Below are 24,865 nucleotides of genomic sequence, written 5' to 3'. Positions count from 1 at the left end.
AAAAAAAAAATCCACCCTGAAGTCTATATTAAACCCAAGAAGCCCACTGTGGGAAGCAGTGTGACATATTTGAATGTTCTCTAATTGTAGATAATTGGCTGGCAGGGAGGGAAAGGAACAGACACCCCACCCACCACCCCTGACCGGCTGTGAAGTAAAACGTCACCGGATCCACTTCACGTTTTTCCCTGCGCCCTTATTAAGCGCTGTGTGGAAGGGTTAGAGGAAATAACAAGGCACAACAAAACAAGAAGGGCTGCATGCAGAATACACTGAAAACGTTGGGGTGCTGGCCGAAGAAGAAAATCGAGAAATCAGGACGTATTTCTTTGTTGTTGCTGCTGCTGCGTCCCGGAGCATCATCTGTAGCTGCCTTCGCCGGAGGATGCTGCGTCTCTTGAACCGCTGCTATCTGCTCATAATCTGTGCAGTCTCCTCAGTTGTCTCTCACTGTGAATCCAACAACGTGTGACGGGTGGAAGAAGCTGAGCGAACAGGCTTCCGGCGAACAGAAAGGTTGAATTAACGTTTAGAAGGTTTTCCCTGAGCATCTGCAAGGCTTTTTCTGCGCGCAGTCCTCCTCAGTCGAATCACTGCCGACTTCTGTTAGACGCAAAGGAAGGGGACAAAAATACTGACTTGATAATCTCCTCACTGTTAAATTATTTAGGAGTAGCCCATTGGTTCCTCAAGATCAACATATGCTGGTGTCTTTGTCTTACATCTTCCGTGCGTGATCTTAAACGCCGGCTTGCAGTGGCGTTAACACGGATGAAAGCCGATGGCCAGGCGCCCCATTTTTCCACAGAAGGGGGATGCAACCTAAAATAACCCCGGCGCCAAATGGTAAGAGAGCAGATTTAATGACCAGGAATCAGTGCAATTCCTCAACATTTGCAGTAACGTTTCTGTTTCTCTATGAGGTGTGTGTGTGCCGATGTAACACTCTTGCTGAATTATCCCTGCAGCTTTCCGCACATCGCAAGCCGAGGGAGCCCTGAATCTGTGACTCGTACGGCATCTCCGGAGACTCTCCCCCCTCCTGTCCCTCTACCACTCGGAGCCTGGACACCGGCGACTTTTTAATGGCTTTTGTCTTCAGAAGATGGAGGGTTTTACTGGTGCTGAACGTGCTTGCGGTTGCTGGGTTCATGACTTTCTGGGCCAAGTGCAACACGCGCAGCGCCCAAGCCGCCGCTCCAGAGGCTCCGGCGGACGGGAAGAGGCCCCGGGGCAACGGGACGGCGCAGGGGCCCAGCATCAGTCATGAGGTGCTGCTGAAGAGGCTCAGCTCGCTGGAGGATGTGGTGTACAGGCAGTTAAACGGTAAAGATGATGCAGTGTAACAGTTCAACTGAAATCACATATCAAGACCACAGAGCCAAAAGCCTGATGGGCCTCTCACTATGAGACAAATACCTGTCAGTCACATTATTGTATTCATGTTAAAGCGTGTTGTATGGCGTTATGCACTGCCTGCTGAAAATCTAAATCCACTTCACGGACATGTGAAGAAAAGGTCAACATCTCTTACATAGCAGTAGGCTACATTTAATAGTTAACCACCTCTGCAGCTATAAGTAGCAAAGATCAACGATGAATTGTTAGTTTGCAATAAAACATCTAATTCTACGCAGGTAGTATAGCCACTGAGAAAGCTCCAGGATTTCCATATACCCACTTAAAAATGCCCAAATGACATGCAACAGCATACTTCTATTATATTTTTGATATATTTTGAATTGTCATCTGTGTTTTTCTTCTTGGCATAGGCCACCGTAAATATAAAATAACCCAGGGGGAGGACACCCAGACCCCCCACTATGATATACTTGTATCATAGTGTGTGGGGGGGAGGGATCGTTGTACTTGTCCTTGAAGGATGTCTTTCTTCCCCCAGGGAGGTGAGAGGTCTGGGGGACAGCAGAGCAAAGAGCTTTTTTGGGATTCAGTGCCTTCAGCAGGATGTTTGCCGACACAGAGGCTTGAACACAGCTTATCGTGTTGAAAGGCAGTCACGTTAATCACTCTGCCACCCACAAATACGCCCAGTCACACACTAAGAAGAATCTTATTTTATCCCTAATTTGAAACAGTAAAAGCCTTTTTACTTTAATCGTTAGTTTCATGTGTATTTGTAATCACTGAGTAAACTGACCTCAGTATACAGTAGGAAGCTCTTGAATAGGCCTTGCTTGTTAGTAAATTGTACAGTATATTGAGTTAGTGCTGGGCAATATATCACTATTGTATCGATATATGAGCCTATATATCGTCTTAAATTTGGGATATCGTAATATTGTGATATGACACAAGTGTTGTCTTTTCCTGGTTTGAAAGGCTGCATTACAGCAAAATGATGTAATTGTCATTTTCTGAACTTACCAGACTTACTAGCTGTTTATTTATTTGCCCTTTTCCCACTTAGTCACTACATCCACATTATTGGCGATTTAAAAAAAATTAAAACTCTCATTGTGTTAATATTTTGTGAAAGCACAAATAGTCAACCCTACAATACCACCGCAATATCGGCATCGATGTATTTGGTCAAAAATATTGTGATATCTGATTTTCTCCATATCGCCCAGCTCTATATTGAATGCATTCTCTGCACCACCACTTGTCATAACTTGAATTCAACTCAGATGTTCACCTATTTTGACAGCAACTGACTACACACTATGCTCATGTGATGTTGGAGCTGTGAAAAAGGAGGCAGGCTACCAGCTGTACGCCACAGAGTGCGTTGCTTAGAGGAGAATGACTCAGCCAGACTAAAGCATCCTGACATGTAATCTTCTCTTGTTTGTCTCGCCCAGGTCTGTCCAAATCTCTGGGCCTGATCGAGGGCTTCGGGGGTCGGGGTAAAGCCGGCATCCCTGCCACGCTGTCGCCAGCTGAGGAAAGCGACGCTAAATACCTGAGGGAGAAGTACGGCTACAACGCCTACCTCAGTGACAGAATCTCTCTGGATCGGAACATACCGGACCACCGGCCCAGCAAGTGAGTACATGTCAAGTAGATCAACTTTAAATTCACTTTCAGTGTTGGTTCAAAACAATTGATCTGTCTCGTAGATGTTTGCCTCCACCCAATACAATGGTGATGTATGGATTTTTTTGTGGTTCTAACAGTGTTGTGAAATTACATTTAAATAATTCATCAGCAACATGTTTCTAATTGTTTTCAGTAGAAAGTAGTTCCAATGGTAACAGTTTAGTGTGTGATGTGCGTTAAAGGTGCCCTGCCACACGTATTTCATTACTTTGTGGTAATGTCCGAAGTTCTACCATGGACTCTGTAACATGTTTTGTGGAAAAAATGCCTTGGTTACCTTGTTTCAAACCATTCTAGCGTGGTATAGAAAGCCTGCAGGAAGACTCAGCTCGATTTGTGCCAGTTCTCATTAATATTCAACGAGCTAAGCTGCTTGACTCTGATTGGCTAACAGCTAACCAATGAGAGCCTGGCTATCAGCATCCTTTACCCAGCGCAATTGGGCGAGCTTATGAATAGTAATGAGCTCAGGCAACATGACATCAGACTGACCAGCTTTTGTAATTGGCCTGATTTCTCCGCTTATTTCTTTTCCGTGGCTAGAGCTGACAGAGGAGGTAGCGGTTCATTTTCACATTCACGACATAACACAAACACATATGGACCTAACATATTTCAAAACATACAAGTAAAAACGGTTTTGTGAGGCAGGGCAAACCCTGAAACTGTGTATTTAAAGACATGTTGCTGATAAATTTTTTAAATGAAGCATAGCGATAGTTCAGACAGAGCACTGAAGTCCCACTTGCATTAGCTGCTTGCCATCAGCTGTTTCATTCATGCTTCACGATAACTGGATCCTTCACACATTTACTGTGGTAGTCAGCGGACTAGTCACATCCAATCAGATTCAGTGTACAGTGCAGCCATTATAACCTGTCCTGACACTTCTCACTTTTACTCTGCTATAGTACACACATGCCAGCTCCCTCCACCACCCTAACCTCTTCCTTAACTCAGATTTTCATGTATGTGTTTATTAAGGGTGATTTGTTCTCCCAGCTGAATTTGTGCATCATTCATTTCTCCCATTTTAATGTCTGTCTGTCTGTCTGTCTGTCTGTCTGTCTGTCTCTCTCTCTCTCTCTCTCTCTCTCTCTCTCCGCTTCTCTGTCTCTCACACTCATATTTGATGGAGTTGCACTCAGACTTGCTATCGATCTCCAGGCGTACATGCATGGTGTAAAAGGTGCATTTGGAATTGTGCTTGCATGCACATCATTGATGAATGTGCACATTCTTGTGTATGTCCATGAGTGTGTGCATCAACTTGTCCTCCTACAAATAGTTCTGAGCAGTATATTGTATCTGCATACAAGGTGCACCTTTCTTCACGATAAATGTTTCTTTAAAGAGTCTGTCTCTGGCACACATCTCTGGTTAATCGAGTAACAGCCCTTCTATTTAAAAGTCAGTGATGATGAGAAAGCCCCCTGCTCATCGCTGTGTGTGTGTGTGTGTGTGTGTGTGTGTGTGTGTGTGTGTGTGTGTGTGTGTGTGTGTGTGTCTCAGCGCTCTCATTTGTCACTCGGGGGTCTTTTATGTTGCCGGGATCAAAGTGGCGTGTGAAGCTTGTTGGGGTGTGATATCTTCCGGCTTAGCAGCAGCACGTAAGCTTGAGTCTGATGAGTCTGCTATGTTTGGCTGAAGGTCTCTTTACACTGTAGAGCCGGAGGTGGTGGTGAAATGAGAGAGAGGGAGAGACAAAGAATCGGATCAAATGTCAAACTACGAGTAGTCTAAAGAAGAAAAGTAGATTTCGTAATATACTGATAATTATGGCTGCAGGATATGAGAAAAATATGCGATATGCGATAACATTGTTGAATATCGTGATAACATTCTTGCAATAAATATTAATTTTAAAGTGTACTCTGTTCTGCATTTCTGCTGCTTTCAGTATTCAGCTAAAATACAAGAAATTCCTTTTTGTATTTAAAACGAATGAAAGGAAATAATTTCCAACATTCTTTTATTGAAGTGAATTGAATATAAAAGGCACCACTAAAAAAAGAATGAGTTACATTTTAAAGTGCAATTTTCTTTCAACTAACACAAAAAAATTTTTTTGTGTCTTTTGCGATATATTGCAGCCTTTAGTAATGTGTTTATTGTGCCTGTTGATATTGTGATGATGAATAAAAAATGATATATTGTGCAGCCCTACTGATGAGTACATTTATTGTCCAAGCCTGTTTTCCCCAACATGTTTCATATAAGAGTCGACTGATGCATAGGCACAACTGATTTTGTATGTATCGGCTGATAAGTAACGAGAAACTGCATTGCAGAAATGCCAAAAGAAGAGCCATCTGCTGATGAGCTTACTCTTCACAGTCACATTCAGATTAGTCAACGGAGCTGTACTTGTAATGTGATAAGTTCACACTCTCACACAATTATTCAGGCTGTTACACACTGCTGTTACCAGTTACACTAATTTGCACCATCCCTGCCCACTTCTGTTGTAACCGATTCTTTCCATTATTGCTGTGGCATCTCTTGCCTTGTACATTATGTACATACAGTGGGGCAAAAAAGTATTTAGTCAGCCACCAATTGTGCAAGTTCTCCCACTTAAAAAGATGAGAGAGGCCTGTAATTTTCAACATAGGTACACTTCAACTATGAGAGACAAAATGAGAAAAAAAATCCAGAAAATCACATTGTAGGATTTTTAATGAATTTATTTGCAAATTATGGTGGAAAATAAGTATTTTGGTCAATAACAAAAGTTCATCTCAATACTTTGTTATATACCCTTTGTTGGCAATGACAGAGGTCAAACTTTTTCTGTAAGTCTTCACAAGGTTTTCACACACTGTTGCTGGTATTTTGGCCCATTCCTCCATGCAGATCTCCTCTAGAGCAGTGATGTTTTGGGGCTGTCGCTGGGCAACACGGACTTTCAACTGCCTCCAAAGATTTTCTATGGGGTTGAGATCTGGAGACTGGCTAGGCCACTCCAGGACCTTGAAATGCTTCTTACGAAGCCACTCCTATGTTGCCCGGGCGGTGTGTTTGGGATCATTGTCATGCTGAAAGACCCTGCCACGTTTCATCTTCAATGCCCTTGCTGATGGAAGGAGGTTTTCACTCAAAATCTCACGATACATGGCTCCATTCATTCTTTCCTTTACACGGATCAGTCGTCCTGGTCCCTTTGCAGAAAAACAGCTCCAAAGCATGATGTTTCCACCCCCATGCTTCACAGTAGGTATGGTGTTCTTTGAATGCAACTCAGCATTCTTTCCCCTCCAAACACGACGAGTTGAGTTTTTACCAAAAAGTTCTATTTTGGTTTCGTCTGACCATATGACATTCTCCCAGTCCTCTTCTGGATCATCCAAATGCTCTCTAGCAAACTCCAGACGGGCCTGGACATGTACTGGCTTAAGCAGGGGGACACGTCTGGCACTGCAGGATTTGAGTCCCTGGCGGCGTAGTGTGTTACTGATGGTAGCCTTTGTTACTTTGGTCCCAGCTCTCTGCAGGTCATTCACTAGGTCCCCCCGTGTGGTTCTGGGATTTTTGCTCACCGTTCTTGTGATTTTGACCCCACGGGGTGAGATCTTGCGTGGAGCCCCGGATCGAGGGAGATTATTACTGGTCTTGTATGTCTTCCATTTTCTTATAATTGTTCCCACAGTTGATTTCTTCACACCAAGCTGCTTACCTATTGCAGATTCAGTCTTCCCAGCCTGGTGCAGGTCTACAATTTCTGGTGTCCTTTGACAGCTCTTTGGTGGAGTTAGGAGTGTGACTGTTTGAGGTTGTGGACAGGTGTCTTTTATACTGATAACAAGTTCAAACAGGTGCCATTAATACAGGTAACGAGTGGAGGACAGAGGAACCTCTTAAAGAAGTTACAGGTCTGTGAGAGCCAGAAATCTTGCTTGTTTGTAGGTGACCAAATACTTATTTGTTCTGAGGAATTTGCAAATAAATTCATTAAAAATCCTACAATGTGATTTTCTGGATTTTTTTCTTCTCATCTTGTCTCTCATAGTTGAAGTGTACCTATGATGAAAATTACAGGCCTCTCTCATCTTTTTAAGTGGGAGAACTTGCACAATTGGTGGCTGACTAAATACTTTTTTGCCCCACTGTATATTCCTTATATCAGTGTTATATGTAACTGCTGGGTTTTCTTTTTTCAAATATGATCCCCTCACACTGTTGAACTGGTTTCATTTTGGGAGCTTCTTAAAACTTTTTGATATTAATGAACGTCCGTTACATTCAAGCCTTTACTAAATGACTTTCTACAAAGCTAGTTAAGACTATCAGCTCCACACAACTCTCTCTGTATTTTTCAGTCTCGCTATGTTCAGAAGATTGTGTTGTCCGGTGACTTTCGCTTGCATAAACTCGAGTGAAGATAGTTACCTCTTCTGAAGAGTCCATCATGTTGTTTTAATCCTCCGTGTCCTCCTTGGCTACTAGCAACTGCATGGAGGAGGGGGGGGGGGTGATTCCTCATGGGGGTAGCAGAAACTACGCACTTCAGCTTTGAAACAGTGCCTTTTCTGCAACTACAGTGGTGTGAAAAAGTGTTTGCCCCCCTTCCTCATTTCCTGTTCCTTTGCATGTTTGTCACACTTAAGTGTTTCGGAACATCAAACCAATTTAAACAATAGTCAAGGACAACACAAGTAAACACAAAATGCAATTTGTAAATGAAGGTGTTAATTATTAAAGGTGAAAAAAAAATCCAAACCATCATGGCCCTGTGTGAAAAAGTGATTGCCCCCCTAAACCTAATAACTGGTTGGGCCACCCTTAGCAGCAACAACTGCAACCAAGCGTTTGCGATAACGTGCAATGAGGCTTTTACAGCGTCCTGGAGGAATTTTGGCCCACTCATCTTTGCAGAATTGTCCTAATTCAGTTACATTAGAGGGTTTTTCGAGCATGAACGGCCTTTTTAAGGTCATACCACAACATCTCAATAGGATTCAGGTCAGGACTTTGGCTAGGCCACTCCAAAGTCTTCATTTAGTTTTTCTTCAGCCATTCGGTGGTGGACTTGCTGGTGTGTTTAGGATCATTGTCCTGCTGCAGAACCCAAGTTCGTTTCAGCTTGAGTACACGAACAGATGGTCGGACATTCTCCTTCAGGATCTCTTGGTAGACAGCAGAATTCATAGTTCCTTTTATCACGGCAAGTCTTCCAGGTCCTGAAGCAGCAAAACAGCCCCTAGACCATCACACTACCACCACCATATTTTACAGTTGGTATAATGTTCTTTTTATGAAATGCAGTGTTCCTTCTCGCCAGATATACTTGGACACACACCTTCCAAAGAGTTCCACTTTTGTCTCATCGGTCCACAGAATGTTGTCCCAAAAGTCTTGGGGATCATCAAGATGTGTTCTGGAGAAATTGAGACAAGCTTTGATGTTCTTTTTGCTCAGCAGTGGTTTTCTCCTTGGAACTCTGCCATGCAGTCCATTTTTGCCCAGTCTTTTCCTGATGGTGGAGGCATGAACGCTGACCTTAACTGAGGCAAGTGAGGCCTGCAGTTCTTTGGGACGTTGTTGTGGGGTCTTTGTGACCTCTTGGATGAGTCGTCGCTGCGCTCTTGGGGGTAATTTTGGGCGGCCGGCCACTCCTGGGAAGGTTCACCACTGTTCCATGTCTTCGCCATTTGTGGATAATGGCTCTCACTGTGGTTCGCTGGATTCCCAAAGCTTTGGAAATGGCTTTATAACCCTTTCCAGACTGATAGATCTCAATTACTTTCTTTCTCAATTGTTCCTGAATTTCTTTGGGTCTCGGCATGATGTGTAGCTTTTAAGGATCTTCTGGTGGACCTTACTGTGTCAAGCAGCTCCTATTTAAGTGATGCCTTGATTGTGAACAGGTGTGGCAATAATCAGGCCTGGGTGTGGCTAGAGAAATTGAACTCAGGTGTGGACAACCACAGTTATAGTATGTTTTAACAAGGGGGGCAATCACTTTTTCACACAGGGCCATGATGGTTTGGATTTTTTTTCTCCTTTAATAATAAACACCTTCATTTACAAATTGCATTTTGTGTTTACTTGTGTTGTCCTTGACTTTTGTTTAAATTGGTTTGATGTTCCGAAACACTTAAGTGTGACAAACATGCAAAGGAACAGGAAATGAGGAAGGGGGGCAAACACTTTTTCACACCACTGTATGTCCAAAAACATGGTCCTAAACTCTTTGAAGGAAGTGTCTCTGAATGAAATATATTTCTAACACACGTATATTCCATCTTCATGTTTGTAATATTTATAATTAAAGCCTGTTTTCTTGTAAAAAAAAAAAAGTTAGATATTTAAAACCTCAGGCTTTCCTGTTAAATATCTATATAATATAGGAAAAATATTTTGTCTTCATGAAAACGCATTTGTTGTGAAATTTAATTTCACGTGACAAATAATATTATTAATTAAAGGAATTGAGACAAGTAAAGGAAAGCGTTTCCTCTTCCACTCTTGGAACCAAAGTCTCACCCTGCCTCTTTCCTCTTCATTAGACCTCTTTAAACAAAACAGCAGTATAAAAAATAGGCCTCCTATCTGCAGCAGACAGTAAATAGGCCAATTTGATTGGTGCAAGACACACATGGTTTGCCTTTCAGCTTTAGCGAAGAAGATTTTTGGTCTTTTACACTATTGATGGAGGGTGAGTGTAGCGTGCAAAGCCCAGAATGTAGGTTACACAGGCAGGCAAGAAAAGGTTTTATTTTACAAATGGCGTGGTGTGTTTGCGTGTCTCTGTGCAGATGCAGAAAGGTCAGCTACCCGAGAGATCTCCCCAAGATGTCCCTCATCTTCATCTTCGTCAACGAGGCTCTGTCGGTGATCCTGCGCTCAGTCCACTCAGCTGTCAATCACACTCCGGCCCACTTGCTTAAAGAAATCATCCTGGTGGACGACAACAGCGATGACGGTCAGTACAAATGGATTTCCTTGGCCATCTCTCAAATGAGGACAGTGGCTTTTACTCCTTCTGATTTGAACTTGTTGTAAATGTAATCTCAAAGACTCATATTTGCCTGTATAGAGGCTGGTGAAGAGAGTACAGAACAACAGGAGGGTGAAAGAAGGCTCCCAGCAGGTCTTGGTTTGATACATTGCCTGTCTCCTGGCATTACTGGGGAAGCAACAAACTAAAAGTCAAAAGTCAAGTAATCTTAGTATCCTCGTAATAATTTGTTTTTAAATTTTGTTTCATCAAATACTCAAAAAAGTGACACTAGAGTTAAAAAAATAAAGTATATTGCTTAGTTGATGAATCATGTAGGTATTAAACTTTGAATAGAAAATATTGTCCTGCAGTGTTACCAACTGCCAATTGATGGAAATGATTTTACTCATTCAGACTCATGTCAGCTTGACAGTTTTCAGAACCTGCAAAGATTTTCATTACTTCTGCCACGGGAGTTTGTTTTCTATTCTGTTTGTTTTGGTTGTCACTTTGATAAATGATTACATTTTGGAGATTTTCTAAAGGAGACAGTTGAAGTTACAAGTAAACTGAATGATGTCGCAGTAATTCAGGCAAAGAGTTGTTTAACATTGCCAATGCCAAACCAGACGAACTAGAGGTATTCTCTATTCCAATCACAAATGGTTTAATCACAACATTTGTTTTGAAAACGTGTTCAAAAATCCAGCCAGCAACCTATTATGTAGTAATGGTGGGAAGACGGCTATGTGTTAATATGTTGGATTTTTCTTTATGCAATTTAAATGCACACATTTCTATAATGCGCATTGGCTTAAATAACTATCACTTATCAGCTATCAGCCTTCAAAACCTGTATTGTTTGAAGCTTGCTACACACACGCACACACGCACGCACACACACACACACACACACACACACACACACACACACACACACACACACACACACACCATCTTAAAGCTGCTAGGTTCAGATTTTGAAAATGTTGTGACAACTTTGTTGTTGCTAACCTTCCTAATCTGACCCGGGTTCACTGAGATGAAAGAGCTAAGAGCAGCACACAAACTGCTCCAAGTTCTACCTCAGTTGTTCCATTATTTTACAAACAAAAACTTTTGCTGTCAGAATAATATGAGTGATGCTAGAATCACATACAAATCGTCATAATAAACACTAATTTGCAGTCTTGCCAAGAGTTAGATGAGAAGATTGATTCATTTCTCATGTCTAGAGGGTGAATATGAAAACAAAATGTAAAAGTGTCAGTTTGCTGTTTTATGGGGATGCTGTGCCAGACTATTTCTTGGCTCAGAGCAGTTGCCAGGCAACCCGCGGAGACTCCAGGAACTTACTGGTCCCAGCCAGTATTTAACAGACAGATACGAGTGTGGTGTCAATCTAGTCATCTAACTCGCCACAAGAAAGCGCAAAAATGTCAAGCTATTCCTTTAATGTCCCTTCACAATGGCTAACAATTCCCTTTGCCTATGGCCAACTAAACAAACAAACTATTATTTGTTTAGCAATTATGTTACCTGTGGTTCATTACTACAGGTAACATAATGGTTTAAACAGCATCCTATACTCCTCTTAAAATCATCTGTTGCATACAAAGAGTAGGAATAAAAACACCCTCCAAACATAACACAAAGCCTGTTGTTCATACTTGTTGCATGCATTTTACTTATGAATATGCTGATACATTGTTCCCTGATGTGTTACTGTATGGGACAAAGGCATTATAGCTCTCTTCACGACAACACAGACACAGGTTGGTTCTTTGAAACGAGCGTTTATTGCTTTGCTCTTCTGTCCTTAATGCATCCACGTCACGCCGTGAGAACTCGTTGGCTGCTTGTCCTGAAAAGAGGTTCTTAAATCCTTTGAAAATCCTTTACAGTTCGCTTTGGCCTCTGACAACAGTGAAACTCCAACTTAATTAGCAAACTTCGCAGCAGTGGAAAACACAACAGAGAACTTTAGTTCCAAGAGAAACGAAAAACACAATGGACTAAAATCTTTAACTATTACATTACATTAATTATAACATTTACATTAAACACATTTCCTATTTATTTACTGTATGAGATTAACTACAAATTTTGCATTAATTATGCATCATAAACAACACATATTTAACAGCACTTACAGGCATTAAACTTGTAATATGGTGTTGTTGGCACGACAAGGTGATGAGTATCTCCTTTACAAAAGCCGTGGTCATTGCTTTTGAGAATTAGCATTTGCTGAGGTGTCTGATGGTGTTACATATTTGCAGGGCAGACAGGCAGATAGAGGCGAAGCACCGCAATTGGATGTCACGGGAGAGATGTCCCTGTCTTATTTATTGGGCAAGGCTGCCATGCCGGGCTTTGTGAGATGAGGGGACAAAGAGAGACAGATGATGGGACGGGAAGGAGATGAAGCCAGGCAGAGCGAAAAGGAGGGAGGCGGTACAGTCAGGAACGATAAAGAGCAAAAGGTGTTGTTGTTGGAGAGAAATTCGGGAAGAAGGGATGAAACTAAAAGAAAGGAAGAAAAGGTTGAGGAATGAAGACAGCAGAAGGGTCTGAAAATAAGCAAAGTGATAAAGAGGGAAAAGGAAGAAGAGGGAAACGGAGATGAAGAGGCATCAGAGAATGAAAGGAGAGGCTGAAAGAGCAAGCCAGGCTATTAGAGAGAGTGGCAGAAAGAGAGAGAGGGAAAGGATGGGAGACAAATAGGATTTAAGATAAATGAGGTCGGACAGAGAGAAGGAGAAAAAGAGTGCAAGGCAATGGATATCTGGAAGAGAGAGGGGAAGCAATCTGACAGAACGGAAAGCCAGATAACGAGGAAACAGGAAGAGAGATGAGATAGTCGAGGATTTAAAGGCTTAAGACTGCCGTTATTCTATTTCTCTCATTTCAACAAATCTTATGAAAAGACCAAAACCAACAATGCCTTAGCATATCACTTAGATAGTCGCTGTGATTCAAGATTCAGTTTTATTACAACTTGGGTTTCATTTTTGTAGTTTTGGTGTTATTCCTGCAGGTGCAAATGAGTTAATCTCTGAGATCTGGCAACATAGCTAAAAAGAAGTCTGATGTGGCAAGAAACACGAGTACTGAGACAATCATACAGGTTGTAAACAAAGGTTTATAAACATCCATCACAGTTTAGACATAACTTTCTGGTTCAACTCTGACTTTTTCTGCTATAATTGTGCACACACTTTTCCTGTGCAATGAGGGTTTATTAACAACATTACAGGTGCACTCACTAGCAGTTTTACCTTTTCAATAAAGTAATTAATCTGGTTAAACTGTAGGCTTTCTCATGTTTCTCTCCCTAGTTAATGTCTCCGTGTTAACTCGATGACAACATTTCTATCGAAACAGTCTATATCGACGACGTTCCACTTCCGGGATTGTTCAGGTGTCGCCAGAAAATCCACCGGATGTCCCTCTTTTTCGGCCAGATCTCCCATACCTTCTGCTTTCTTTGTGTTGGCATTCTAAAGTCCAGTGGATTCATGAAGACTATGGTTAACTGCTCCTCAGAGGCTCCTTCCCGAGGCTATTTTGCAGAGGCGCTGTCATTGTGTCCAGCGCATAGCGCCGCCCAAGACGAATGTGATTGGTTTAAAGAAATGCCAATGAACCAGAGCATGTTTTTCTCCCATCCCAGAATGCTGTGTGGACTAGCAAGACCCTCCTCCGCAGCGCTGCGGAGGAAGGTCTGTCTATGCGAGAAACATAGAAACAATGGCCAAAACTATGAGAACAAGACCTTGGTTGTAATCAAAGAATATCTTCCTTTAAAGCGTAACTCTCGCAAAAATGCAACCTAGGGTCTTTTTGTGAATGTACCATGAGTCAAACCTTCGTTTTAAAAGCATATTTAGGACGGAATCGCCACTTTTAAGATTTACCGTATTTTCGTTTTTCGGTCAAATGGCCTTTTGAATGGGAGTGCTAGGGGCACTTTTATGCTAGCCTCAAAATAGCTATTTTAAAACGCTAAGAAGGCTCGACACAACATGAAACTTTGCTTGAAGTATCACCAGGGGCTCTACACCGTAACGAAGGCATTGACAACATTGTTTGTGTACCCAGAGTTTACTAAAAAGAAAGGTTTTGAACAACTCACTCAGGTCTTGTTGTTTCCGACGCTACCACCTCGACAGTCAAAACAAGTCGATATCCGAATGCGAATGAACGGACTCCACATGAGGCTCCTTTTTCAACTACGAGGTCAATATTGTTTTTCAATGACGACAAAACAAGAAATAATCCGTGCATTTATATGGAACTAAGCTTTAGGAGCTTTCCATCTTTACTCTCCTCCCTGTTATGTTGCATTCGGAAATCGATTGTTTTTGACTGATAAAATGGCTGCAGCCGGAAACAACAAGACCTACGGTGAGTTTTTACCTTTTTTAGTAAACTCTGGGTACACAAACAATGTTCTCAATGCCTTCGTTACGGTGTAGAGCCCCTGGTGATACTTCAAGCAAAGTTTCATGTTGTGTCGAGCCTTCTTAGTGTTTTAAAAATAGCTATTTTGAGGCTAGCATAAAAGTGCCCCTAGCACTCCCATTCAAAAGGCCATTTGACCGAAAAACGAAAATACGGTAAATCTTAAAAGTGGCGATTCCGTCCTAAATATGCTTTTAAACAAAAGTTTGACTCGGGTACATTCACAAAAAGACCCTAGGTTGCATTTTGGCGAGAGTTACGCTTTAATACACATTTTGTGTGCTGGTGAGAACTTTCGGTAGCAGGATGGTGTACAGTATGTTAGTATGGCTCAAAATAAGATATAGTACCACTGTTCGTTGTACTTAAGCAACATGTCAGGCATTCATCTGTTTTAATAGGTTTTGGAAAACAATGGAGGTGTATGGCTCAAAGGAATAAGCACACAGGCAATACTTGTAGGATCAATTCATTATTGGTTTTGGTCTTTTCATGGGATTTGTCAGCAATAACAAAAATATAGAATATTATTTTTTTTTTTGAGGAACATATTGAACCCCACCACCACCACTCCACTCCTCTCTCACTTGAAATTGCTGGTTGGCTGAGAGCGAGCTATCCATCACAGAGAGGAAGAGATTGCAGCGGCGCAGAGGGCGAGGCATGCAAACAAATAACACTCACCACTTTCACTGCCTGCACGGGCCACCTGGCTCTGTGGCCTCGCGTTGTACGAGTGTGTATGAATGATGTGTGTGAGAGAGAGAGAGAGAGAGAGAAGATACAGCATGGGAAATAAGATTGTGATCAAGAGTGTTTGTGAGTGAGAAAGAAATGAAAAGAGGCAGAGAGAAAGAGATGGCAAGACATGAGAGACAAATCAATCTTCTCATCTAACTCTTGGCAAGACTGCAAATTAGTGTTTATTATGACAATTTGTATGTGATTCTAGCATCACTCACATTATTCTGACAGCAAAAGTTTTTGTTTGTAAAATAATGGAATAACTGAGGTAGAACTTGGAGCAGTTTGTGTGCTGCTCTCAGCTCTTTCATCTCAGTGAACCCGGGTCAGATTAGGAAGGTTATCAGCAACAAAGTTGTCACGCCAAAGTCAAAAATTTTCAAATTCTTGCAGCTTTAAGATTGTGTGTGTGTGTGTGTGTGTGTGTGTGTGTGTGTGTGTGTGTGTGTGTGTGTGTGTGTGTGTGTGTGTGTGTGTGTGTGGAGGAAGAAGCCTAGCGAGTGTTTGGGTCTGGAGGTCTGGAGGGAAAAGGCTGATGAGTTGATTGGGAGATCAAAGGTGGAGCAACCTTTGTTGCTCAGGAAGCAGAACCTGTTTTGTTGTTTGGAGTTTGTTGGAGCTCAAAACCGGACAAGGAACAGAAGAGCAGATTTATGTCATCTTTCTCTTTGTGTGTATGTCATATGTAGCTTTCTTTCTATAAAAACTGATCATTGTGTACTTGTGGTGGAGCTTTTGGTTTGGTTGTTCATGTCTGTCGGTCCTTAGTGGTGTGGCTGTGTTATCAAACCCAACACTAAACCCACACTAGATTGGTTGAGAGTAAAATAGGGTCAAAGGGCAGATTTCAAACCATGTGAATGCTTTTTTATTTTATTTTGTAATGGCAACAATGGCTATTCCCAGTCTCTAGTCTGTAGAAAGTGGACAGAGAGAAATATAAAATGTGACACTTTACTGAGAGAGATGATCTATTCTTTTACAATCTTTATTTAAGCGGTCAAAGGTGAGCTACTGTACTGTGCTGCAAAACTGGAACTAGCAGGACTTTAATACGTTTCTCATGGACACATCTGCAAGATGGATGATGCTCTGATCTCAGATTAAGGACAGTCTCTCTAACCATCACCTGTTGTTCTGTGCATAATCTTCGTTTTTACGGACTGCAGAGCAGCTGAAAGGACCACTGGAAGAGTACGTGAACAAACGCTACCCCGGCCTGGTGAAGATTGTCAGGAACCAGAAGAGAGAGGGACTGATCCGAGCCAGGATTGAGGGCTGGAAGGTGGCCACCGCCGAGGTGACGGGATTTTTTGACGCCCATGTGGAGTTCACCCCATCCTGGTGAGTTAGTCTGGCATTTTAGGATCCCCTTCTCCCTTTTCAGGTAGAATGAACTTAGCTTGTCCACATTTATGTATCTCGGAATGCAGTATACAAAACCAAATAGTGTACGACCCATTGAATAACAAATCATGATAACAGCAATAATACACTTTTTTAGCACTTATAAAAGAAAGTAGCAAAGTGCTTTACAGAAGCATTAAAGGAGATGACAAAGGATAGCAGAAACAGCAGAAACTGAAGACACAAAAAGCAATTTCACACCTGAGAAGTTTTAAGATGAGAGAAGGAGAAGGGTAGAGCCTGTAGAATCATGTTTAAACAGATACCGCAGGACATAAAGCTCATCAAATAACAAACAAAACATAGAGCAAGCATTAAAATAGGACATTGCGCAGAAGCCTGTTCATAAAAGTTCATTTCAAAGATGAAACTGATTTGGCCCAGATGTAAACATTTGACTGCTTTCAACATTTTTGCCACATCCCGCTGACATCTTTTTGTAGGTCTCCTACTTATTTTCCAGCTCAGTGTGTACTTTAGAGTATGTACACAACCCAGTTCGCTCAGCATAAATAGACAAATGCCCTCCAGAGATGCACTCAGCTGAATCAAATAGAATTAGTAATAAAGTTGGTACAACTTGAGGGATCGTATAACTGACTGAAGTGGGTGAGAGAGTGGAGATCTGAAGAGAAGCTCTGTGCCACCTGTCTTTAACTTTGTGTCTGTAAAGTGTGTATGTGTTTACACTCTTTTCAGGGCCGAGCCGGTTCTGGCCAGAATAAAAGAGGACCACAAGAGGATTATTCTGCCTTCCATCGATAACATCAAGCATGACACGTTCGAGGTGGAGCGCTACGAGAACTCAGGCCATGGCTACAACTGGGAGCTGTGGTGCATGTACATCAACCCGCCCAAACAGTGGTGGGACGAGGGGGACATATCTGCTCCCATCAGGCAGGCCAACTTCATTTATATAAACATACACTTGGAAGACACACAAACAACAACAGAATGCAACAATGGACATAGCGTATACATTTGTTTGCTAAAAAGGACAGATGAGGATCTCACATTTCCAAGGATGCAGATTCATGTCTGTATTTGCATATAATAACACACATGCTTCTCTTTATCAGTTCTTTACCATTTTCATAAAAAAAAAAGAAGAATAACATTGTTTTACGCCATTTGTGTGTCCTCACATTATTGAAAGTTCATCCTCTTGGGATGAGTGAGGAAGAAAATGAGGGGAAAACCAGACTCCTACAAAGTAAAAAAAAATAAAAACTCTTAAAGTACAGGGTGTTTGTGCTGCAAATGGGATTTTTATATACTAATTTTCACCGGGATATTTGTGTTAAATGTTATTTCCCCCACCCCAAAAAACTAACTAAGCGATAAATAAACCGATTTGTTTAAATAGAAAATGAAATTACATCACGTTTACACATGCACAAGAATGTTCTAATTCACTTATTGAACATCTGCATGCACACTGTACACAACTTCTACAGGTGTAAAGGTTCATATTGTTATGTTTTCCTTCGCAGGACTCCCGCCATGATTGGCTGCTCCTTCGTGGCCAACCGTGACTACTTTGGCGAGCTCGGCCTGCTCGACTCAGGCATGGACGTCTATGGAGGGGAGAACATTGAATTGGGCATCAGGGTTTGTGTGTCACCCAGTTTTTGTTCCTGCTCCCTCTTTACCCCTATAGGTTCAAGTGGAGCGGTGGCCACCGTAGCGTGGCACCGCTGATAAATGAGACCCCATTAAGAGTCCTGGAGGACCAGTCCTATGTGCGCAGCTCACAGCAGAGCAATGAAGACAAATAGGTCACATCAAGCGGGAAGGTTGGGGACTTTGTTGCTGTAAATTTAGAGTGATTGGAGAGTCTGCCGTTGTTTTGCAGGTTTTTGTTGTTTGTTTTTGCTAAAAGGCAAAGGAAAGAATATCAAACTTTTTTTCCCCTCAAACTTCTAAAAAAAATTAATTCTGCCTATGGATTAGTGAAGTGTCAACCTGATTTATTCAATCATTTGATATTAACATTAAGTCAAATTACTCTGTAATATGAAAGAGGTCACTTGTAGTGCCCCAATCATGAAGTGAATACCCAGCACTGCACATTTTAGCCTCTTTTGGTTTTATGGACAAGGTGACTGTGTGGTTCAGTCCCTACCATAGGCATGTGTTTCCAGCAAAAAGCTCTGATAAATGCACTGTATGTTACATGCCATACATCAAACGGCAGACAGACAGAAGTTAGCAACTAGCAGGGTGAAGAGAGTCAAACATCTAGAGATAAATATTTTTCTCAGGAGTTGGTGGAGACCAAACCAAAGCTAAAAGGAGACTAAATACTGGACTTGGACACTGGAAAAATGAATCAAAACATTTAATGTTGCTCCATGTATGCTGTTAGCCCTGACCAACCTTACAAGGTGGGGGATATTGTGGTGGTTGTGTATCTGTGAGCTTGTTATGATATTGTCTGCCCTCTTGTGGCCAAACAAATAGTATTACTAGCTTCACTTTCCCTGTTCTTTAACATTATGTACCTGTAGGTGTGGCTATGCGGAGGCAGTATGGAGGTGCTGCCATGTTCCAGGGTGGCTCACATCGCACGGATGAAGAAACCCTACCATAGTAACATAGCTTTCCACACACGACGTAACGCTCTACGCGTGGCTGAGGTCTGGATGGATGAGTACAAGTCCAACGTTTATCTGGCCTGGAACATCCCTGTGGAGGTGAAAGAGTGCTCCTGCAGAGATGATGTTGCTAATCCTGTTTTAATAAGTAGACTTTACCATGGTGGCTGGTCATGCTAACTACTGTGATCAGCTTCTGTTTATTGCACATAAACTACTGGTGCTGTTGAAGGAAATATGAAGAGCAACCCTTACTGCGGGGCAGATAATTCATATAAATCAGCTGTTTTGAATAAGAAATGTACAAACCTTTATAAACTGGGAGTTAGTTGAATCATTATCGTGCTAGTAATCAGTAGAAAAAAGCAAAATGTACATTAGTGTTTAAAAGTTAAATTATTATTACAGCTTTTCATGTAGAAAAAATGCCTCTGTATAGCAAAGTCTTCCCATAATGACTCCTTGTGCTCTTGCAGAACCACGGTATTGATTATGGTGACATCTCTCAGAGGGTTGCACTGAGGAAGAGTCTGCAGTGTAAGAGCTTTGAATGGTACCTCGACAATGTTTACCCAGAGATGAGGAGGTATAACAACACGCTGTTCTACGGCGAGGTGAGTGAGCAGTCAAACAGACATGAAGGAGATAGAGATTGGAAAGAGAAGCTTGTACATCTAAGGTTTGGTGCATTTGCACAAATGGATGGAACCACTAAAAACAGAAATAAGTGAGACAAAAAAATCCTGAAGGGTTTATAAAAATATATATATACAGTATGTCAATTCCAAACAAAAAGACAGCTAGAAGGCACTTAGAGATCATATCCCTACACACTGTCTGAGCTGTGTTATTGTAAAACATTATAAAATGTTAAGAAATGTTTATTTTGCATTTGGATCTTTATCTTTTTTAGATCTTCAAAGATTAATAGATTACTTAATAATAATTAATAATTATTATTATTAATAATAATGATAATACAACTATTACATTAATCGCCAACTATTTCTATAACCAATAGTTGGTTTAAGTCATTTTTTATGCAAAAAAAAAGGTAAAACATATTTGACTCCAGCTTCTTAAATGTGAATATTTTCTAGTTTCTTCCCTCCTCTATGACAGTAAACTGAATATTTTTGAGTTGTGGACAAAACAAGACATCTGAGGATGTCATCTTGGGCTTTGGAAAACACTGATCAACATTTTTCACGGTTTTCTGACATTTTATATTCCAAACAACTAATCGATTAAACGAGAATAAACGTAATCGTTAGTTGCAGCCCTAATCTTTTTATCTTACACATAGTGATTCATAATGCTGACTGGCTGACGGCAGCCATGAATTTTTTGAGAATACCTAAGTACTGTTTGGGAAAAACTTGTGCCAAGTGAAATTGAGTGTGACTTTCAAAGACGCTTTTATGATTTCAGATTCGTAACTCTAAAGCGAGCCACCTGTGTATGGATCAGGGTATGAAGGAGAACCACACGGCCACCCTGCACCCCTGCCATGGCTGGGGTCCTCAGGTACAACATGGACACCAGACGCTCAACCAAATGGCCACAGAGTGCATCTCTCACCACTATCTTTGCTTCTCTCTTGAGAACCCACACAGTTCATTAGTGTCTTTCACCAGTGACATGATTTACAGCTGTGTTTCTTACACAGGCTCAGCTGAAATCCTCTTAGGAGAGAGTTCTGCTGTCAGGATAAAAATGTTTCTGTGTTGCACTTTATGTGCTGAAGCACTGAGTCAGCCAGTGTCAGTTCCTCAGCCCTTCAGCCTCCGCGCAGGCCATCTCTTTTTAGCACGCAGTGGTAAACAGGTGCTTTCTAGGGTGCAGGTCTTAGTAGAATGCTAAAAGCTAGCAGAGCTAAACTTCAAATCTGTTAGTGAGTGCAGCACATTATCAGCCTTTCCACAAAAGACGCACTTAAGTTGAATTTCTAAGTTATCCATCGGACAAAACCACAAGTGGTCCCAAATTTGGGTATGTGGTGGGTAACTTAACAGTATACACACGTTCCATGTTTGCGATCCCCCTCAGACTGTTGTATGAGTGCTGTCTCTGTGTTTTCCCTCAGTTAGGACGTTACAGCAAAGAGGGTCAGCTATTCCTGGGCCCTCTGGGCAGCACCGGGGAGGACACTCGCTGTGTGGTGGACGATCAGATCAGCACCTTTCCTCAGCTCCTCAACTGTGACAAGATTACCAACGTTAAGCAAAAGACATGGCATTTCTCTCAGGTGAGAAGTAGAAAGAAAACCATTTTCCTCAGTGAAATAATGTATTGTTTGTTCAGAAGAAAAGCAGAATTTCATTGTTTTGTGAGTGCTGAATAACGTAAACCTGATGTGAACGTTGGAGCCAAGCATAGAGATGTAATTGATGGGATGAAATTAGATTCAATCTTTACTTAGTGGTCAAGTTGAAGTTCTTTAATGTCACAAATGTCACAAAAATCACAGTGAAGCAGTCATTGGTAATGATATTCGTTCAAAAGTTGGAATCACCTTTTATATCGATGTTTTTCTTCTTTCTTTCAATAATGGCTATTTTAACAGAGAAAAAAACAGTATCATAAAACAGTCATAGTTTAGTATGTCATAAAAATATTATAAAAAGTAATAGTATACTGTAGTATGTCATAAAAAGTCATAAAAAAAGTCATAGTATGGTATGTCATAAAAAATATGATAAAAGGTCATAGTATAGTATGTCAGAAAAAGTCAGTATGGTATGTCAAAAATATGATAAAAGGTCATAGTATAGTATATCATAGTCATAAAAAAGTCATAGTATAGTATGTCATAAAAAATCATAGGATAGTATCTCATAAAGCAGTAATATAAAAAAGTATGTAATGAAAAATATAATAAAAAGTTATAGTATGGCATTAAAAAGTCATAGTATAGTATATCATTAAAAAACTAATACAAAACATAGTATAGTATGTCATAAAAAGTCATACTATAGAATGTTTATAAAAAACAAATAATTTATAAAAAGTCATAGTATACGTAAAATGTCATAAAAAGTCATAAAAGTATAGAAATTGTGTTAATTGTCATGATGAATACATTACCTGAGAAGATTGATTGATCCACATCAGGCCTGGGTCATGTCACATCCTGTCACAGTCACATGTGGTACACAAACCATCTGTTAGACCAGATAAAACCAGAACGCTGTCTCTCCCCCTGCCCTGCAGAATGAATCGATCATAAATAGAGCCACGGGCCGCTGCCTGGAGGTGGTGCCGGCTAACGTTTACTTCGGCCACTTGCTGGTCCTGCAGCCCTGCTCCGGGCAGAGGTGGACCATCAAGAACACCATGAAGCAGTAGTCGACTGGGACCAATGACACCAGAGGCCATTTTCAGGAGCTGTCAGGTCCCTGTCGGCTGAGGGACAACTGATAAGGCAGAGGCTCCTCGTCTTCTCAAGAAAATACAGAGATGGTTTAAAGAGATATGAGCTGTGAACATCTCAGTGATACAAGTTTTGTGAAATTTCTTCTTTTTTTTTTTTTTTTTTACAAAGCGGACATTCATAATGATGCGAGTTTAGCATGAGAACCGTTTCTCTCTCCATCTGAATTTGACAAACCTTCGATGTGACATTGCCATAATTCCTGTGCCACTTCTCTTCGATGTTTTTAGGTTAAAGGATGAAGATTTGATCAGCCAAAACCGTGTTCTGTCTTATGTTAGGCAAAAAATAAGGTTTCTATCTTCAACCTCAAAACATGTCTGCATTATCTCATTCTGTATGTCATGTCTTTCGAGCTGTGTAAAAGAATAAAACACCTGGAATTAAATTTTCAGTAATATGCACTGATCAGAACTCATTGGTAGTGTGTAATAGGCTTCATTAGGGGTTCTTGACTTTTTTTAAGTTACCTGAAAATGAAGGAGTTCCTACTTATGACTTCTTACAGAAGCCTAGACCATGTAAATATCTATAATTTGAAGAAAAAGGCATTAACAATAAATATTACTGGATGTATCTGTGCCAATTTCTTTGGAGTTATTGTAAATCATCTCAAAAATCCCATTCTCGAGGGCTACTGGTCTAAATCATGGTTTTATATGGTGTGGATGCATTTGTCTTTTTTTATTGTCATTTTGACTGAAAGCATTCAATAGCACCAAATGCAGTACATCTTGTAGCATGATTGTAAGTACTGTATGCACATGGGGACAAGGCTTACTTGAGCTGAGCCAATTTATTCTGTTACCTGCTGAGTGCCATAACTACTGCAGAAGGCCAAAACTACTAGGCTGCAGCCTGAAGCACTTTTTGGGATACAGAGATAGAGATGCAGCCTATGAGAGGAAGATTGAATCAGGAATGGAAATGTGCACAAGTGTATCAAATGTGGAAATGCTGGAGGCCTTTGAGGCTGGTATTATTAATGTATTGAAATGTGTATAATGTCATGTATTCAATTAATTTAATGTTATCAGTTGGATTTTTGCACCCAAGATTGTCTTCCAATAAACAACTGTTTTCTTGGTTTTTGCATGGTTACTATTTCTGAGGATAGAATTGCTGTTTTTGAATTCTTGATTGAATTGAGTACAGGATTGATTCTGTTTGGTCAAACTGAGTTTTATGCCTTTTACATTTTTAGTTGCACATCAAATTGTTTGTCTTGTGCGGAACGTTTTTATTAGATACTAACATAAAACTTGACTTCCTATACCAACAATCATATTTTAAGCTGTGAAAAGTACTTTATTTCTGTTTCTCTCAGCTACCATTCTTGGCTACTTTGTTTTTAACCACCCTATCCATTTGCATGGTTTTGGTCAAAATGTTTCTCATACTGTGAGATTTGCCCTTTAAGTCACCTCCAAAAATAGACTACTTCAAAAGAGATTTAGCCCTCAGCTCCCAGCTGCATGGCATCTGGTGCAACTGTGTACACCACCACCAACTGGCTTCTGAATTTTTTAATCACATATCCCTTATAAAAGTAGTACAGCGAAATATTACACAACATCATGTGAGGCAGCCAGGTGGCCCAACATTAAAGAGACTGTCCTATAAATGGAAAGTTATGGATTTATATTCTGTAGCAGCCGTGTGACCTGTGCAAAGTGTCCTTGAACCAGATACTACTTACTCTCTCTAAGCTGCTCTGAATTAAGCATCAGCTAACAGCTTACGATGTAAATGAAACAGGAGGAGCCTGCTGGGAGCACAAGGACCTATTCTAGCGGAGAGATGGAGAGGGTGGTGTGGCTCTGGAGGACAGAGCCTGCATGCTAACACAACACTGAATGCTGATCAGACTCTTTAACGACAAGCCTGCTCATCTCCTCCTGGCATGACATAGGATTACTATATGTTGGTTTAAATCCTGCTAAATGTCAGTCAACAGTTACTGCAAATAACACCAAGGACAGTCTGATCACATGAACTGAGAACTGAAACTTATGTTACTCAGGTATCAAAAAGTGTCATAGAAAATATCATAGTATAGTATGTCATAAAAAGTCATACAAAATCATAAAATCCTATTATAGTATCTTACATTCTATAGTATGAAAAAGTCATACTATAGAATGTAAAAAAAAAACTAATATAAAAAGTAATAGTATAGTATGTCATAAAGTCATAAAAGTATAAAAATGTATA

At 40.8% G+C, this 24,865-nt stretch overlaps 1 protein-coding gene across 1 annotated transcript; it reads left to right on the top strand.

Annotated features, from left to right (window-relative positions):
- Positions 1 to 230: 230 nt before the first annotated feature.
- On the top strand, positions 231 to 23,723 carry galnt17 (polypeptide N-acetylgalactosaminyltransferase 17). Its single transcript, XM_078246960.1, has 12 exons — positions 231 to 846; positions 969 to 1,326; positions 2,823 to 3,006; positions 9,819 to 9,985; positions 16,384 to 16,558; positions 17,321 to 17,518; positions 18,115 to 18,232; positions 19,132 to 19,317; positions 19,695 to 19,832; positions 20,650 to 20,745; positions 21,305 to 21,466; positions 22,432 to 23,723. Exons 2-12 carry the CDS (start codon positions 1,086 to 1,088, stop codon positions 22,564 to 22,566), a joined length of 1,800 nt encoding a protein of 599 aa, XP_078103086.1. The 5' UTR covers positions 231 to 846; positions 969 to 1,085; the 3' UTR covers positions 22,567 to 23,723.
- Positions 23,724 to 24,865: the final 1,142 nt, after the last annotated feature.

Source organism: Sander vitreus, chromosome 3 (genome assembly GCF_031162955.1).
Source record: "Sander vitreus isolate 19-12246 chromosome 3, sanVit1, whole genome shotgun sequence".
NCBI lineage: Eukaryota > Metazoa > Chordata > Actinopteri > Perciformes > Percidae > Sander > Sander vitreus.
Note: the sequence above shows the minus strand (reverse complement) of the source record. Positions and strands in the feature narration are given on the sequence as shown.

What these genes read in the sequence shown, in the direction of transcription:
- galnt17 (XM_078246960.1), top strand. Translation starts at nt 1,086, where the DNA reads ATGGCTTTTGTCTTCAGAAGATGGAGGGTTTTACTGGTGCTGAACGTG. An exon ending in GGACGACAACAGCGATGACG is followed by an intron (nt 9,986 to 16,383) that starts GTCAGTACAAAT and finishes TACGGACTGCAG; the next exon opens with AGCAGCTGAAAGGACCACTG. An exon ending in CCTGGAACATCCCTGTGGAG is followed by an intron (nt 19,318 to 19,694) that starts GTGAAAGAGTGC and finishes GTGCTCTTGCAG; the next exon opens with AACCACGGTATTGATTATGG.